This window comes from Paroedura picta, chromosome 3 (assembly GCF_049243985.1).
Source record: "Paroedura picta isolate Pp20150507F chromosome 3, Ppicta_v3.0, whole genome shotgun sequence".
Classification (NCBI taxonomy): Eukaryota; Metazoa; Chordata; class Lepidosauria; order Squamata; family Gekkonidae; genus Paroedura; species Paroedura picta.
In genome coordinates, this window is record NC_135371.1 from 37,104,222 (window position 1) to 37,121,870 (window position 17,649).

The window sequence follows — 17,649 nt, forward strand, 5'->3', positions numbered from 1 at the left end:
GGATGCAGGATAGGCAATGGCAAGCCAACTCTGAAAGTCTCTTGCCAGTCAATTTTAGGATCTCCTGGCTATACTACACACGTGCCATACAATCTTAACCATTGGCTCTTAAATAAAGTTGAAAGAGCCATCTGGGCAGCGCTGTCCGGGTCTACGCTCTGCTGTCTGGGTCTGTCTGGGCCTTGGAATCCAGAGGCAGTGGGCCAATCTGGAGGCCCCAGCCTCCGGATTGGGACGGCCCCTAGAGTGCCTGCTTCCCCCAGCCGCATGGGAATGCTCGCTAAGTCTCGCCGCCACACAGCTCTTGGTCAGTGAGGGCTCCTCTTGGCTGACTCGCGTCCTTCCAGGCTGCAGGGTGCCACATGGCCCTTCGCTTGCCTGCCGCCGAGGCACCTGCTCCCAAGAGCCGTGCCCCGCAGCGCAGCCCTGCGCCCACCCACCATGGAGCCACCCGCTCCACAGACACCTTCTCGGCGGCGGCACTCCGCAGCCCAGCGCTCACACGCCACACAGCCCCCCATCCACGGAGCCGCACTGCCCTCTGGCCCTCCCAATGGCCCTCTCCACCAGTGTCACGCTCCCTGCCCAGTCACTGCACGGCGAGGACACGCTGTGACCCCCACGATTGCCCAGCTGCCGCCCTCTCCGCCGACCGCCATCCCTCCGCACGCCCGCTGCTGCTTGCCCATCTTTCCAGTAGCCTGGCCGCCAACAGCCTCCTCACCGCTGATGCAACTGTGGCCTCAGGTACGTTCCCCCCCCTACCCTGCTCTCCCTGCCACTGCCCGCTAGCACCCATTGCATTCTTGAAAATAGGAAATATAAATAAAATAAATCTGCTGCACAGTAAAATTTGTTTGATAAGAGTGCCTTCCAGTGTCAGCCAAAGCCAGCCTGCTCTGAAAACGCATACTAGAACAAATGTTGCCAAGTGCCAGCAGATATCTGTTCTATTGTTTCAGGAGAGGCTACAGTGTCTTTCTGTATTATCTTCCCTGCCTTAGTCTATGGTTGGCCAATTGGACATGTGAATAGAATATATGAGATGTGGATTCAAGTCCATCCTTACCATGCTGATGTTGCTGGCCTAATGGTGAGCTTCGCTTTCTTGCCAGCATCCCTTTACTTAGTGAGTTACTGCATGGAGGAAGGGGGCTTGACAGGTATACCTTCTATGGCTATAGAATTGTATCTTGCCCCTGTTGTTGCCCTAATGCCTGGAAAGAAAGAAAAGCTCACTTTTTGGTCCGCAACGTCAAAAGAAGGAAGCTGGACTAGAATCTATACATTCTAAGTATTCGTCTAACTGCCTTGAATGGGTGAGATTTTGGGCATTCTGTTAGGCAAGGCCAGTTCCAGATTTTGAATAGCCCTGGGCACAGAGTACCCAGTGGCCACACTCCTGCTCTGGCCACCACCAAGACTCCCATTTATGTATTCCTTGTCATTCATCTATATTCTCACCTGCCTGTGTACCCTTCCTTCTCTCACATATTTGTGAGTCTTGCCACTGACTGTATGTTGTTTCCCCAATGGTGCTGGGTGATGTGTGCAGATAGGAACACCACTTTGCCTGCCAAATATACCACCATTGCATACTACCTGCAGACTCTACCCTGGTAGCAAGTGGTTTGGGGCTCTGCAGCATTGGGCCCTGCTAGAAACCCTGGGCCCAGGCAGCTGTCCCACCTCATGGTACACCGATGTCAGCCCTGCTTTCAGGGTTGCCACTACCAACTGAGCCATAGATGGTGATATTGGGATGGCTATGTGTCCGCTATGTGAAAGGGAGCATTATTGCAGGAAGGGATCAATCCTGACATGCCACAGTTCATCTTACAATAACATGTCCCTGTGTTAACCTCCCCCCCCCCCCAATTGTGTTCTGCATGTGGCTGATAGTGGGCTAATTTCACTGGAACATGGTCACATCAGCATGAACTAGCTGCCTCCTTCCATCTTTGCCTGTCATGGGGACATCATTAGTATGTCACTCTATGACGGATCAGTATTGGCATGGTTTCTATGGATTCTGGTGATCTCTTTTACTCACTGGATATTTCTTTACATTTCTCTCCTCTGCTGAGTGAGCATAGGTTACTGACTAGGAGTTCTGGGCAGGAGGCACAATGAGGGTGCTATGGTCATAGGACAGGGCTGCCTGTCATCTTGATTTAATTAAATTCACTCTATAGTGGAATCTGGAAAAGAGCCTCTGCACTTTATTGTTTTGGGAAAGTGAAATATGTCCATTAGGAAGATGCCAAACTTGGCTGCAATCCTTTGGAATAACTATATCTTTGGGCACCATGCCTCCTGGTTTAGATTCTACCAGCTACTCCAATCCACATAAATTACCAAGGATTTCTTGATTGTTCTCCACTGCCAGAGAAAGAAGCTGAATCTCAGCTGACTCTATCAAAGCATGACTTCCTGATAAAGAATTTCATGTTCATTAATATGGAGTTTCTCCATGGTGCTGTCAATTCTCACCAAGAAAATTAGACCCTTGAACTCTGGATGGAAAGGAAGAAATAAAAGGAACTAATGAACATCCAGCGGATATTATGGAACAACTCCAGTGAGGACCACAGATCCTGTGCAGACAGTTTTTCACTGTATGTTTCCTGGCATGCAAAATTTGCATCTGTGCAGGCTTATGTCCAGTCTTGAATGTGGAAGAGAATATCCCCTGTCTATCAGCATAGGCATGCTTGGATTTTTTGCTAGTGTCCAAAGGCAGAAAGGATGCTTATTTAACATAGCATGTGGGGAAGAGATGAAACCATTGAAAGGGTCTTGCAGAAACTTATCTAGAGCACAGACTCTTCACAGGCCATTACTGAACTTCAGAAGTATACCAAGAATGATCAAAATTTATCACCTGCTGTGCCAACCTCTGCAATATCTCCCTGCTCTCCCGTGACAGAGACCTTCTCTGGCAATATCAGTGACCTCTCACACACTATAGCTACTGAAATGGTTGGAGGGAATGGTTCACTTTGTAAAACTGTGGTAATTCATGCACTACAGTGTCAGGTGGACATCCCTTATCTTTGATTGAGAGCATCTTGATAAGAATATCATTAAGTTAAGGATGCAAATAAATTCTTTGTAATCTGAGGAGCTAATCGTGATCTTGGTGAAGATCCTGAGGTGAAAGTAAGGCTGAATGGGAGAGCTATAATGTTTGTTAGGTAGGCAAACAGGAGAAACTTTCACTGAATGGGAGTAATTTAGAACATAGCTTCAGTTAAAGCAACTGATACTATAAAGCAATCTGGTTGGAGTGCCTCTGCAGTGGACATCATGTGCTCCATTTACAACCATGTGTATGTGAGGTACTTCTTTAGGAACTCAAGGCCAAGAACAGATCTCAGGCCTCTGTTCAACAACCCTGAGGGCTGGCAGTCTAGAGTTAGTAAGGGCAAGGGGGTGAAATTAGCTCTTTCCTCAGCTGGTCTGTACAAGCAGAACAGAAAGAATAAACTATTTCAGTTCCTTCACTCCTGCTCCCCTAACCCAGGCAACTGCTCTTCCATGTGACCCAACAACTTAATCCTCCAGGGATTAGAAAGGGCCACAGCAATGAAGAGGAACAAAGGAAAATCACTATTTTTACACGTGGAGCAGTATGATACTGTTCAGTATTCATTTTCAATTATCTTTACCTTTTCCCTAAATTGACCAAATGATACCCACTTCATATATTTTGAATATACATATAAATAGATTGGTTAGCATTTTAAAGAATAAAAGTTTACAATTAAAAGTATGTCATGGAAATGTATTCCTAGAAGAAATTAGAAAACAAGTTAGAGTTGTGGTTCTTAAGTTTCACGATTTTGCAGGCTTGTTACAAATTGTTCACATTTAGGTTATAATTCTAGAACTTCTGTCGTATTAACCAGTCTGTTCCTGTGCCAAAATCAGAATGCCCATGTGCCCCAAGGCACCTTGGTGAAACAAACAGTCTATAGTTGCACTGGCACTTAAGCCCAGAGTTATTATTTTTAACATGAATATTATCCAGTCACAGTCATATTACACAGTCAATGAGGATTAATATTAATGATTGTCTTGAAAATTAGCACTGCAAGAAGCAATCATCACTATTCAAGGGAAGGATCTTTGAATATTAACTCTGAAAGTACTGTTTACTAGTTAATGATTCTTCTTGACTGAAAACACAATTAGCTAATTATAATTTCTAGAAATATTGAGAAAAATGTCAATTGCAGCCTCTCTATGATAAATACACCATGATAAATAAATACATGCCACCCAAAAAGTACAGAATATACATCATCTAGAGATACTATATCAGTATGGACCTTGGTGCTATACAACTTGCACAACTTCAAAATAAACAAAACAGACCTGGCTGCATAAATATGTAACATATACTTTCAATAGGATGCTAATGTTTTCCAACACAAGGTAAGATACCGGTACATGGCAAGTTCAAAAGCATAATAGACATCTGCTCATCCAAATTAAAATTTGCTCTGAAAATGTTACTACAACTGAAGGGTATCAGAAAGTACTATATTATATAATAAGCAACTTATTTTATTAAAATGACAGTACTTTAAAATATTTAATTATAATATTTAAACAGTGATATAAATTCTGTTATAAATTTTATCATCAGTACCCAAGTGCTTCTCTTTATGTCTAGACTCCATGCAGTTTAGAAAAGGTTATGCCACAGCATTTGCCACTTGGTAAGTAGACAATCTGTTTGCTAAATCAGATTTGTTTTTAAGCCATACAAAGATAACCTGTAATTATTCCTTTACATTTCCAATGCAAAATATAACATAGCTAATGAGACTATACAAACTACATATTTATTGCAAGTATTACAGAAAATGTTAAAAGCTATGAACAAATAAAATTGTGTTAATAGATATGGTCCATTATGATAAAGCTTTTTAAAAATCTAAAACTGCTAATTATTATTATTAAAACTGATATAATTCAGTTTGTAATAAGGGCCCTCTTAAATCTTTTTTAATTGGTAGCAATATTAAATCACTGATTTTCAATTTAAAAATTCTGAGAAATGAAAAGATCTATAAAAGGCATTCAAATGATTCATAAGCAAAAATTAAAATTCCCTTCTTCAGTAACCTTTGAATCATTTGCTTCCTGGAGCCCTAGCTCAATACTGTATAGACTCTAGTACTTACAGTGTCAAATCCTTCTGCAGCTTTATTTACATTTTTCCTCAGCAAAGATCTTTAGACAAAACAATCCCGAAGAAATGAAGAGCCTAGTTTTAGTCTATTCCCAAACATATGCAACCAGATTCCACTTATAAAGATTCCAATCACAAAACCAGACAGAATTGTTTAAAAATGCCCTCTCTGTGACCCTGCTCCTCTGAAGGTCAAGTACACTATCACTCCTTGTAACCAAGGAAGCAGAATCGACGTGTTCCTGCTGTTTTGCCAGCTGCTGAAGCAGTTTGTCTAATAATACGATTAATTTCAGTAGGGGAGATGTGCCCAGGTTACAGATCTTCCCCCCCTTTGCCTTCTCCCTACCATTCAATAAACCACAAAGTAGCAAAATGCACAAGAAAATAATTTATCTCGCTCTTGAATAATTTTCATACAGTTAAATGGGGAAAAAAGGATTCTACTTTATTCCCTGCAGAACATCTTTTATCTTTACAGCTCATTAAGCTAATATAGTTAAAGAAACAGAGGCCTTACTAAATTCTACTGCACATCAAATACTATGTAATTAGTTTTATTATACATAAGTATAAATACATTAATTTCATGGTATGTGTCAGAATGCTGTAAGCCACCAATTTAATTCTCTAGAGGAGCATCAACAACAAACTACGATTCTCATAAATTTACACAAATCTGTACTATTTCAAGAACTGCAGAGACTTAAGAAAGGCGGGGCAAAAAAATCCAAGGTATGTTGAGTCAACTTCAGAAACACAACCACCACTACTTTCGTGTGCTTCATGACAAAAGTTTGTTTATAGTAAACTTCCTACTCTACATGTTAATGCATAAGTTTTGGGTCAGAAAAACAGTTCACATTTTTAACATAAAAATGATATTTTGTGAGCTACGTGTGTGTGCCAAATCGAAATTGGGAGTTGGTATTGTGTACACTGTGGACCTCCTTCCCCAAAACAAAATAATACAGGTGACACAATGAAGCTCAATTTGTTAAGTTCTCTCTATATAATGGTCATGCTCATTTCTGTCATACTGTCTACTTGCCCTACTCTTGAACCACATTGCTGGTGGTGCTGTCTGAAGGGGGAAAGATCTCAAGTAGGAGCTCACAGAGCTGGTTGCCAGGTTGCTGCTGGTGTCCATTCAAAGCAAGAAGTGGCATTCACGTGGCATTCATTTCTTTGTGAAATTTTGTACTACTTTTACTACATTCAAGATGATTTATGTGCATTAAGAAAACAGTATCTGCACATTGCAGAGTACTCTTGAGGTGGAAAGATATTTTGTCATGCCAGATGAAGCCAGGCCTTTGCCTCCCAAGTGTTCTCAACCTTTCATGTCTTATGTGCCACCAGTCACTCTGAGCAAAGGACATGGGTCTCACCACAACTGAAACAAAAAGTCACATTATTCAAGAATAATGTTTTTATCTTTATAGGCACTCTGTTATTATTACTAGAATGCCAAAAGGTCACAGGTGGATAATCTAAGGCCAGGAGGAGAATGTTGTGAAAATGCTGTGTCACGTTTACACTACTTCGGTGTCTCACTTGTGTACGCACCCCACTGGTTGAGAAGCACTGTTCTTGTACACATAGAGAACCTAGAACATGGAAGTGTTTGTCTTAATTAAATTGGGCCTTAGAGAAACACTCTCTTCACTCACAACTACTGCCTTTTTCAAAGTCCAACAAGAGTGAGAAACTAAATACACACCAGCCCTGAGTTCTCTATGCAAGTCAGAAGATACAGGGCAAGACAACCAAATATGACATCTGGTTACTAACCCAAACTAAAATACGTGGACACCTGCTCCTATGATGTGCTTCAGAAGCCTATAATCTTTCACAAGACAAGTAACTCTCAAAAGTACATCACTGTTAATGTTGTAGTAAGGAAAATCACTAGTCTTGCTGTTTTTTTCCAGACATCAGCATAGATTAATTGTTCTTGCTCTGTTTGTTCCCCTGTTAGCATGTTTAGAAAGCCCAAGCTATACCTGGCATTAGGGATGTGAGTAGGCCACTTGGTCAATTTGAAAGATTACCTAGCAATAAAAAGGACATTGTAATTTAAGACTGGTTAATTAACTAGTGGGAATAATTTGCCCTAAAGGCTTACATTATTTGAAATAATAAAAAAATAACTGAAAACTAATAAGTCAAATCAGAAAGCAAACAAGGTGGTTATTTAGCAAAGCATGTGGTTTAAGAAAGGAGCCACTGGAAAAACAGGGGCCAAGAGAAGGGATTCTGGGTGACAATGAGCCAAGGCACAGCAAAGCCAAATTGTTCAACATTTTAAAATGTCAGCATCTGTTCTCCCAGTTAAAATTAGCTGAATGCAACACTATATGGATTCACTAATGCTGAATTTGTTGTTTTATACTGGAATAGGCAAAATTAAAATCTGAAAGAAAATCTAATAATAATCAATATTATTATTAATTTTATTTGTTTACCGCTGCTCTCAGTCAGCTGGCTCATATTATAAAGAATTTTATGAAAGTGAATACAGTATTCATGAATTGGGACAGGAAATTCAAATGTAACAATAAAAGATTGATTTATTTTTATGATTGGTTAAGGAGTAGCATTTGTATTGTATTATAATGTAGGGGTTCTGATATCTGTAATATATAACGAATCTAGAACAACCACACCCCATAAATTAACAATGTGGCCATGTGTCACAGAAAGGCCAACTCTATTTTATTATCCTTACTAGAAAATAAGCCTGCTGTAGTCTAAACACAGTGGGCGCTAGCGGGGCTGGCGCGTTGGGCGTGGCGGCTCTCCGGCCTCCCAAGGCCTGTTGCTGGATCTGAGGGCGGCTGCAGGGCGGGCTGGGAGGCGGCGCCGGCGGGCCCGTGAGCACCATCGTAGCATGGCCTACCTGTTTGCGGTGGCGGCAGGAACGCTGCCCTGGCGGGGTAGGTGCAGCGAGGTGCTGGCGGCGGCATGGGTGGGTCGGCGTGCCGTCCTGGGGACGCAGGCTGTGGCGCGTGCAGGGCTTGGGGGAGGCATGACAGAGGCTGTATGGACGGAGACGCAAAGGCGGGCGCATGCATGGACGCATCTTCTGTCGGAGCAGCGGCGGGCCGGGCCTGTCGGCATGGATGCGGCCATGTGCTCGGCCGGAGGGAAAGGGCAGGGACGCAGGCGAAGGGCGCAAGGGTAAGTTGGGGCAGGGAGAAGGGTTGGTGGGCCGGCAAAGGACGGGCAAGGTGGCGTTCAGGGTGGGAAGGGTGCGGAGATCAGCCCTGGAAGAGTCATGTGCACGGGGGGGGGGGGGGGAAGCAGCAGGTTCCTGGGGCAGCAAGGGCTGTCGTTGTCGCCAGGGAAAGCAAGTTGCCCTGGCTGCAGCACCGTGGGGCGACCCTCCTCCCCAGCGGCCATGCCTGTCCTTGGGCAACTCACTGTCTGGAGGGCGCAGCGGTGAGGATGGCCGCTCGGGAGGACTGGAGAGTCGGCAGCGCGGTGTTCGGGAGACGGGCCAAGTAGCCAATGGGGAGGCGCGCTGGAGTGCCACTTGGCCCTGGAGTGCCACTCAGAGATTCGCTCCTCCCAAGATTTTATCCCAGACAGCGCCTGCCCACTCTCCTCCCACTTAGCCCTTAGCCTTTTATTTAATACCACTGAGCGGTTTAAAGATTTTACATGTTTTTACTTGAAGGAACGCACCACTGAATTCAGCGGGCCAGTTCCAACTTAGTTTAGCACTGTGAAGTAAGATGTAGTAAGTTGTGCGTACGTACACAGGGTGGATTGTGTGCACTGGAGGATTTTGCCCCCTTGCATACACATAAGTGGCGGGGCATGCTGCCCCACTGAGAGAAACTGGCGGCGGCCCAGTGTGGCTGCTACCATGCATAATCAGAGAATAGAATGGTGGCTACTGAGAAGAGATTATAGCACTCCCTCTCTACAGAGAAATGCTTGATTCCCTCTCTTTAGTTTAGGAGGCAGAGCAAGTCAATCCTGTTTCAGATAGCTTTTCAGGAGGGCATGAATGTCATATATATGGATACTGCATTAAAAAAAAGCCTTGATGTTAGATCTGTGTCTCAGTTGTCAAACTATGTTTTTATGCTTTGTGGTCGTACTCCTGATGGTTAGTTGGTTCTAGTTTGATTGATCATTTTGAAATTTTAATCTCTCATTAGTGTCCTTGAAACCTTTTCAGGTGGCAATGGTGTGGTACAAATATTCTAAACACCTGGATACACCATTCTGCATTATCTAGTATTCATCAGTGATCAAACATATCCAACTCCTGATTGAATTGTTTTATAGCAATAAAGTCTTGAATTTATGATGAAGGGATTCATGATGAACTCACATGAAAGGAGGCTGCAGCACCACTGCTGGCTCCAGCAAACTTCAGATCTTTTTCCTCCTTTCCTTCCCTACCTTCTGTCTCCTCCTTCTTCCTCTACCTGTCTATTCACCCACTACCAAGTGCTGCCACTATTCACTGTTATTCCCATTCACACCCATTTGCCTGTTTGCTCTTCCTGGTGGGAGCAGTCACACTTCCCAGCCACCGCAGCCAACTGCCTTCTTGCTTGTTTGCCTAACTTTCTGCAGTAGTGGTGGCTACTGCAACCTTTCACCTTCTTCCTTGGCCCTCAGCATTTGCCTGCTTTTTTTGACTGGTGGTAGCAGCTATTACCACCACCACTAGCCATCTTCTTCCTTGCTTGGCTTTGTCTCTTCCTCCTTGGCTGTCATCATCAGCTTCCCAACATCTACCATTTTACCACCTGTGCCTGTTTTTTCCTGTGCAGCCCAGCAAAGTTTCCAAGAGGCTGGATAGCCATCTGATGGAGAGGCTGATTCTGTGAAGGTTCAAGGATTACAGTGGATGAGCAATAGGGTTGTAAGTGTCCTGCATTGTGTGTGTGTGGCGGGGCTTGGACTAGATGACCCATGAGGTCCCTTCCAACTCTATTATTCTATGATTTTATGGTTCTATGTGTGGATTTTTGATCCATACTCTGGGACCATATTCAGAATTATATATAAAGAAGATTATATATAAAGAAGATGAACAGACACTAGGACTAAACCGGCCAAAAATGATTCCATGGCTCTGTTACAAATACTAGAAATCTACCTTCTGTTCTTTGTAAAAACACCACCGCCACAAACTCTTGTTACAGGTTTTGGCTGTACTTCAGGAGTAGTGTTATTGAGTAGTCATCTTAAAACAATTTGCAGTTATTAATCGGTGGAGACCAGGAGACCCATGGAACACATAAACACCTACAATTGTACAACAAAAATTGAGTCCAATGGCACCTTTAAGACCAACAAAGATTTATTCAATGCGTGAATTTTGGAACAAAGATCATGATAGTATAGATATATAGAAAAGGTACTCTTATGATCCTTGTTCCCTTTTGTCTGAGAAAGTATGCATGTGCACAAAAGCTCACACTTTGAATAAATCTTTGTTGGTCTTAAAGGTGCCATTGAACTCAACTTTTGTTGTACTACTTCAGACCAACACAGTTACCCACTTGAATCCACCAGTTCTAATATAATTAGAAGTTATTATACTACAATTATATTTTAAAAATACAACTTGAAGTTAGACAAAAAGCAATAGATACAGAGTGTAACTCTAGTTTGCCTCTTCCTGGGGCACCCTGGATAACACTAAAGAGCTGGACCTTTTGGCTGCCAGAAAATTGCAGGATCTACTGATTATACTACACACATGGAAACAATAAATCGATCAATCAAACAATCCTGCTCAGGGGTATAGGAGATGGCATCTGATCTGCAAAATGAATACTGAGAGTATAAGGAAATCTAAATGCTAATACTTGCTGCAAATCTTACTGGTCAATAAAACAGATTTAGCTCTTGTTCAAGAAACTCATACTGATGACAAGAGCAAACATTGCAGGTTATGATGTTATTGTCATCACATACCAACATACCTACTTACATAGACCTTTAGGCATAGTGACTTATGACTAAAGCAACACTGAAAATATGAAACTGGCATTGACCATCATCCAGTGACATCCAACACAATTGTTATAAAAGTTGGGGAAGTACATGTTGTCAGTGTTTATAAACCTCCTGCAGCTTCGTGGCCAGCACAGGTCCTATCAACCTCTATAACCTTAAAATATGTCAGTGGAGGTTATGAGCCTATTGTATTCTGAAAACCATGGATTACTTCACACCACAAGGCTGATCATAAACAGGCCTGCTCTTATGGGAGGGACCATGGTGGAATAAAGCCTGTGCTTGGTATGCAGAAGGTCACATATTCGATCCCTGACATCTCCATTAAAAAGGACCAGGCAATAGGTGAAGTGAAAGATCCCTGCTTGAGACCCTAGAGAGCTGCTGACAGTCTGAGTAGACAACACTGACTCCGATGAAACAATGGTCTGATTCAGTACAAGGCAGCTTCATGTGTGCTCGTGTATATATTTTTGGTTTGGGGACCTAAGAGCTGCTGTCAATGCAATAACAAAAAATAGCTGTGCATGAGGAAGAGGAGGCAATCAGAAGCCTTGCTGCATATATGCAACCCCTTGCACAGGTAGGTTGCCACTAGGACCAAGAAAGGCATGTGACATAGCTGGAGAATCTATCTCACTCCAAATCAACTAGCAGCTTACTGGATGACAAACTGCAATCAGAGGTAGGGGAAGGCACACCCTCAGTCTTCGGACAGATGTTTTGTTACATACAGATGAGCTGTTGTACATTACATTATAACTGAAAACAACTTTCTAATTGCCCTCAAATCAGCACATTATGAATAACTTCCACCAGACCAGATGTACACTACGGAAGACAATGATATTTGCCTTTTTTAAAACCAAGGGTGAGTTACTATAATATCATCTATCACTCACCTCAGCCACCTGCTGTGTTTCCACTATCTGCTGAGCCAGCACCTCCATATTGGTTGTCATGGTGAAGGACGTTCATTAGAGAACCTGTTTGGAGGGATGCCAGTAACTTCTGTTAAGCATTTTGCCATTTTTTCAAAACCAAAAACAATCAAATACACAGTATAGCTTTAAGCCAGTAGGGAACATTGTGCTGCATTTTTTGTTTTTTAAGAAAATGGTGTATATTACACTGCAACTATAACATTATTTTTAATCACTTCATAAAACAGCTTCATGCATTCAACAATAGAATCACAAAGTTGCCACTGCGATCAAAAACTGTAGCAAACACATTTGTGGATAAAAACATGGGATACTTCTCCTCCAAGTTCACCATCCATCGCAGAGAAGCCATAAAGATTGTTTGCTTGTTCTAGGCGGGTGATTCCTATGCCCAAATCCACAGAGGCAGGGGATTTTGGCCCACTGGTTCCCAAACCTTTTCAAGCTGCCGCCCCCTTGGCTTCCAAGCTACATCCCTAGTCCCCCCACACACACATATGAAAACATGCCTCTTTTCTGATGTTAGGTCTTCCGCAAATTCAAAACATACTATATTGCCTACCCTATACTCCTTTTTTGTTTGTTGTGCAGAGGCCATATTTTAGTCTGTCACCACACTGCTTGACGAAACCCTTACTCTGAGAACTAGGCTACTTAGAGGCAGGGCCATGTCAGAGTATGCTGAAATGTTCTTGAATGGTTTTAACACATACATACTAGGCTTGTTGATGGGTAGGAGATAGTGACTTCTGGCACTTTTCCAGTCTCGATTACCACCACAATCATATCAACGGACCACACCTGCTGCCCAAATAGAGAAGCTGGCCTCTTATCTCATACATATTTCTTATCTCATATATATATATATATATATATATATATATATATGGAACAGCTCTGTTTTACAAGCCCTGAAGAACCATTCATGGTTTCTCAGGGCTTTGATCTTTGAGAGACCATTCCACCAAGAAGGCCCTGGTTCTGGTTGAAGCCAGTCTGATCTCCTTGGAGCTCGCTTGATCTTAATTCCCTTTTGGGGGTGCACAGGGAGAGGTGGTTCTGCAAGATCAATGGCTCTAGACCAGGGGTAGTCAAACTGCGGCCCTCCAGATGTCCATGGACTACAATTCCCAGGGGCTTCTGGGAATTGTAGTCCATGGACATCTGGAGGGCCACAGTTTGACTACCCCTGCTCTAGACCACTTAGGGCTTTAAAGATCATGACCAGAACCTTGAATCCAATCTGGAGCTAGTGCAGCTGGGAGAGCACAGGTGATATACATGACCTCCAGAGTCGCCGTAATGACTTGTGCAATGACATTCTGGATCAGTTGGAGTTTCCAGAGCAGCTTCAAGGGTAGCCCTGTATAGATAGAGTCGCAATCATAGAATCATAGAATCATAGAGTTGGAAGGGGCCATACAGGCCATCTAGTCCAACCCCCTGCTCAATGCAGGACTAGCCCTAAGCATCCTAAAGCATCCAAGAAAAGTGTGTATCCAACCTTTGCTTGAAGACTTCCAGTGAGGGGGAGCTCACCACCTCCTTAGGCAGCCTATTCCACTGCTGAACTACTCTGACTGTGAAAAACTTTTTCCTGATATCTAGCCTATATCGTTGTACTTGAAGTTTAAACCCATTACTGCGTGTCCTCTCCTCTGCAGCCAGCAGAAACAGCATCCTGCCCTCCTCCACGTGACAACCTTTCAAATACTTAAAGAGGGCTATCATGTCCCCTCTCAACCTCCTTTTCTCCAGGCTGAACATTCCCAAGTCCCTCAACCTATCTTCATAGGGCTTGGTCCCTTGGCCCCAGATCATCTTCGTCGCTCTCCTCTGTACCCTTTCAATTTTATCTACGTCCTTCTTGAAGTGAGGCCTCCAGAACTGCACACAGTACTCCAGGTGTGGTCTGACCAGTGCCGTATACAATGGGACTATGACATCTTGTGATTTTGATGTGATGCCTCTGTTGATACAGCCCAAAATGGCATTTGCCTTTTTTACCGCTGCATCACACTGCCTGCTCATGTTTAGTTTACAATCCACAAGTACCCCAAGGTCTCGTTCACACACAGTGCTACCTAGAAGCGTATCCCCCATCCAGTAGGCATGCTTTTCATTTTTCTGACCCAGATGCAGAACTTTACACTTATCTTTATTGAATTGCATCTTGTTCTCATTTGCCCATTTTTCCATTGTGTTCAGATCTCGTTGAACTCTATCTCTATCTTCCGGAGTATTTGCCAGTCCTCCCAATTTGGTGTCATCTGCAAACTTGATGAGTAGTCCCTCCACCCCCTCATCTAGATCATTAATAAATATGTTAAAAAGTACCGGGCCGAGCACCGAGCCCTGAGGTACCCCGCTACTCACCTCTCTCCAGTCTGATGAAACACCATTGACAACAACTCTTTGAGTGTGGTTCTCTAACCAATTCCCTATCCACCTAACTATCTGAAAATCCAGATTGCAGTCCTTCAACTTATCCATCAGAACATCATGGGGAACCTTGTCAAAAGCTTTACTAAAATCCAAGTAAATGACATCAACCAAATTTCCCCGATCCAGCAAACCTGTTACTTGGTCAAAAAAAGAAACTAGGTTGGTCTGGCAGGACCTGTTGGAGACAAATCCATGCTGACTTCCTTGGATCACCAAATTGTCCTCCAGATGTTTGCAGATCGCTCCCTTTAATATCTGCTCCATTATCTTCCCCACAACAGAGGTCAGACTCACTGGTCTGTAGTTTCCTAGGTCATCCTTCCTCCCTTTTTTGTAGATCGGAATAACGTTTGCTCTTTTCCAGTCCTCCGGAACATCTCCAGTCCTTAAAGAGGTTCCAAAGATGATGGACAAGGGCTGTGCAAGTTTTCTGGAAAGTTCTTTGAGTACTCTCGGGTGCATTTCATCTGGACCAGGGGATTTGAACTCATCCAGTGCAGCTAAATGCCTCTCGACAACCTCTCTATCCATGTTAACCTGCCATCCAGACACTATCCTTTGGCTACAGCCATCTCTAGATGTGCCTAAACACTTTGACCTGTGGGAAAAAACTGATGTAAAATAGGCACTAAGCCTTTCTGCTTTCTCTGCATCTTTCGTTAGAGTTTGTCCATCTGCACCCAACAGTGGGCCTATTGCCTCCTTGACTTTACGTTTGCTCCTCACATAACTGAAAAATCTTTTCTTGTTACAATGGGCTTCCCTGGCCAATCTTAGCTCACTCTCAGCTTTGGCCTTTCTGATGATTGATCTACAGTGCCTAGTAACCTGTAGGTACTCTTCTTTAGAGCTCTGTCCTTCCTTCCATTTCCTGAACATTTTCCTTTTCTTTCTTAGTTCCTCTTGAAGTTCTCTGTTCATCCAAATAGGCTTCTTAGAGCTCCTGCAGTGTTTTCGTCTTTCTGGGATAGTCATTGATTGAGCATGCAATAGCTCCTGTTTGAGTAGCGCCCACCCTTCACATGCTCCCTTCCCTTCCAGCATTCTCGTCCATGGTATGACACTCATCATGTCTCTGAGTTTATTAAAGTTTGCCCTACGAAAATCCAACATCCGCGTCTGGCTACAAGGTTCCTTGGCTCCCCATCTCAAAAGGAATTCTATGAGGACATGGTCACTTCCCCCTAGGGTCCCCACCTCCTTCACCTCATCCACCAACTCTTGCCTGTTGGTCAGTATTAAGTCCAGTATGGCTGAACCTCTTGTGGGTTCATCTACCATTTGATAAATGAAATTGTCAGCCAGGCAGGTCAGAAACTTGCATGACTGAGGACGCTTCGCAGAGTTAGTTTCCCAGCACACATCTGGGAAATTGAAGTCACCCATGATGACAAGGTCCTGCCGTTTGGATATTTTCTCAAGCTGCTCACAAAGTGCAGCATCCACATCCTCTCGTTGGTCAGGCGGTCGGTAGCAGACACCAACCACCACACTGTTTGTTTTCCCCTCGCTTATTTTCACCCAGATGCTTTCCACTGCAGATATGCTCTCCTTCACTAGCATTTCCTGACAGGTAAGCCCTTTCCTCACATACAGTGCCACTCCTCCACCTCTTCGATCTATTCTGTTTTTTCTGAACAGTTCATATCCATCCACCATTACATTCCAGTCATGAGAATCATTCCACCAAGTTTCTGTGATGCCTACTAGATCATACCTTTCCATCAGCATGAGAAGTTCCAGCTCTTCCTTTTTATTGCCCATGCTTCGGGCGTTAGTATAAAGACAACTGAATCCTTTTACTTTTGGTTCCCTATGAGCTGGCCTTGCCGGTTGGGCTGCCTCCGATCGTTTTCTTTCCATACACTCCCTATGTTGATCATACACTCCCTATGTTGATCTAGTCATCTAGTCTGGAGGTGACCATTGCAATGCTAGGTCAGGTGCTAAATGATGTACCTGATGGAGACAGGGTGCTGACCGTTGTACCTGATGGAGCTGGTAGAAAACCAGGTGCTTAACATTTGTGGCCCGAGTCTCCGTGGACAAGGAGGTATTCAGAGTCACACCCAGAGTTTTGACAGTTCCCGATGACACCGTCAAGGGTTGGGAATTGTAGTGCCCTATCTAAAGCATGCTGGCCCCGACAGAGGATCACTACCAAAGCTGGATTCAACTTAAGCCAACTCTGTTTGAACCAATCTGCCACAGCCTCCAAACATCTAGTCAGTCTTGGGTATCAATGGATGGCCATCCATCATCAGGTATAGCTGAATATCATCAATATTGACACCCCAGCCAAAAACACTAAACCAGCTGGGCAAGCAGACACATGTAGATGTTAAATAACATTGGCGAGAGAACAGCTCCCTGAGGAACCCCGCACACCAGGGCATGTTGCTAGAAGGCTCTCTCCCCTAACATCATCCTCTGTCCCTGACCATGGAGAAAAGATTATAGCTATTTAAGGGCAATACCTTGATCTCCCATGTTGGCTAGGCATTGGGCCCATGACTGACTATATTGAACACTGCTATCAAGTCTAATAATAACAGCAGCATCAACCCACCTAGATCAAGTTGTCTTCAGAGTTAATCCATGAGGGAGGACAGAGCTGTTTCTACCCTACAGCCAGATCAGAAGCTGGACTGAAATGGATCAAGTGCCCACGTTTCTTTCAAAAAAACTCCATAGTTGTTCAGTGACAGCATGCTCAACTACCTTATCCAGAAATGGCACATGTAAGACTGGGTGGTAGTTGGCTGGGTTGGAGGTGTTTTTTTTTCTTTTTCAAAAGTGACTTAACCACTACCTGCTTCAGCATTTCCAGGAATGTTCCTGAAGATAATGGCAAGATGATAATTTCACAAATGGGGATTTGAATCTCACTACCAGTTTCACCAGCCACAAGGGACATGGGTCAAGGGAACATGTGGTGGGCTGAATAGCTGTTAGTGTGTCCACATTGGCCAAGAACAGCGGTCCGAAATAGGACTCTGAGACAGCCAAAGGCCCTCCAGATCTATTACTGCGTTAAAGTCAGTGGTTAAGTCATGGCAGAGTGAC

General features: G+C 43.6%; 1 protein-coding gene across 7 annotated transcripts in view; it reads right to left on the reverse strand.

Annotated features, from left to right (window-relative positions):
* The window catches only part of NR2C2 (nuclear receptor subfamily 2 group C member 2), a 54,010-nt gene that overhangs the window by 32,589 nt on the left and 3,772 nt on the right, over positions 1 to 17,649 (reverse strand). For 6 of the 7 annotated variants that reach the window (XR_013228978.1, XM_077325320.1, XM_077325324.1 and 3 more), the window contains exon 2: positions 12,097 to 12,180. Coding sequence is in view for 5 of the 7 variants with exons in the window: in XM_077325320.1 (XP_077181435.1) it covers positions 12,097 to 12,156 (60 nt within the window). In the remaining 2 variants the exon portion in view is untranslated. Of the gene's footprint in view, positions 1 to 5,195; positions 5,332 to 12,096; positions 12,181 to 17,649 lie in introns of those variants that run through there. The other variant, XM_077325325.1, reaches the window with a different exon arrangement.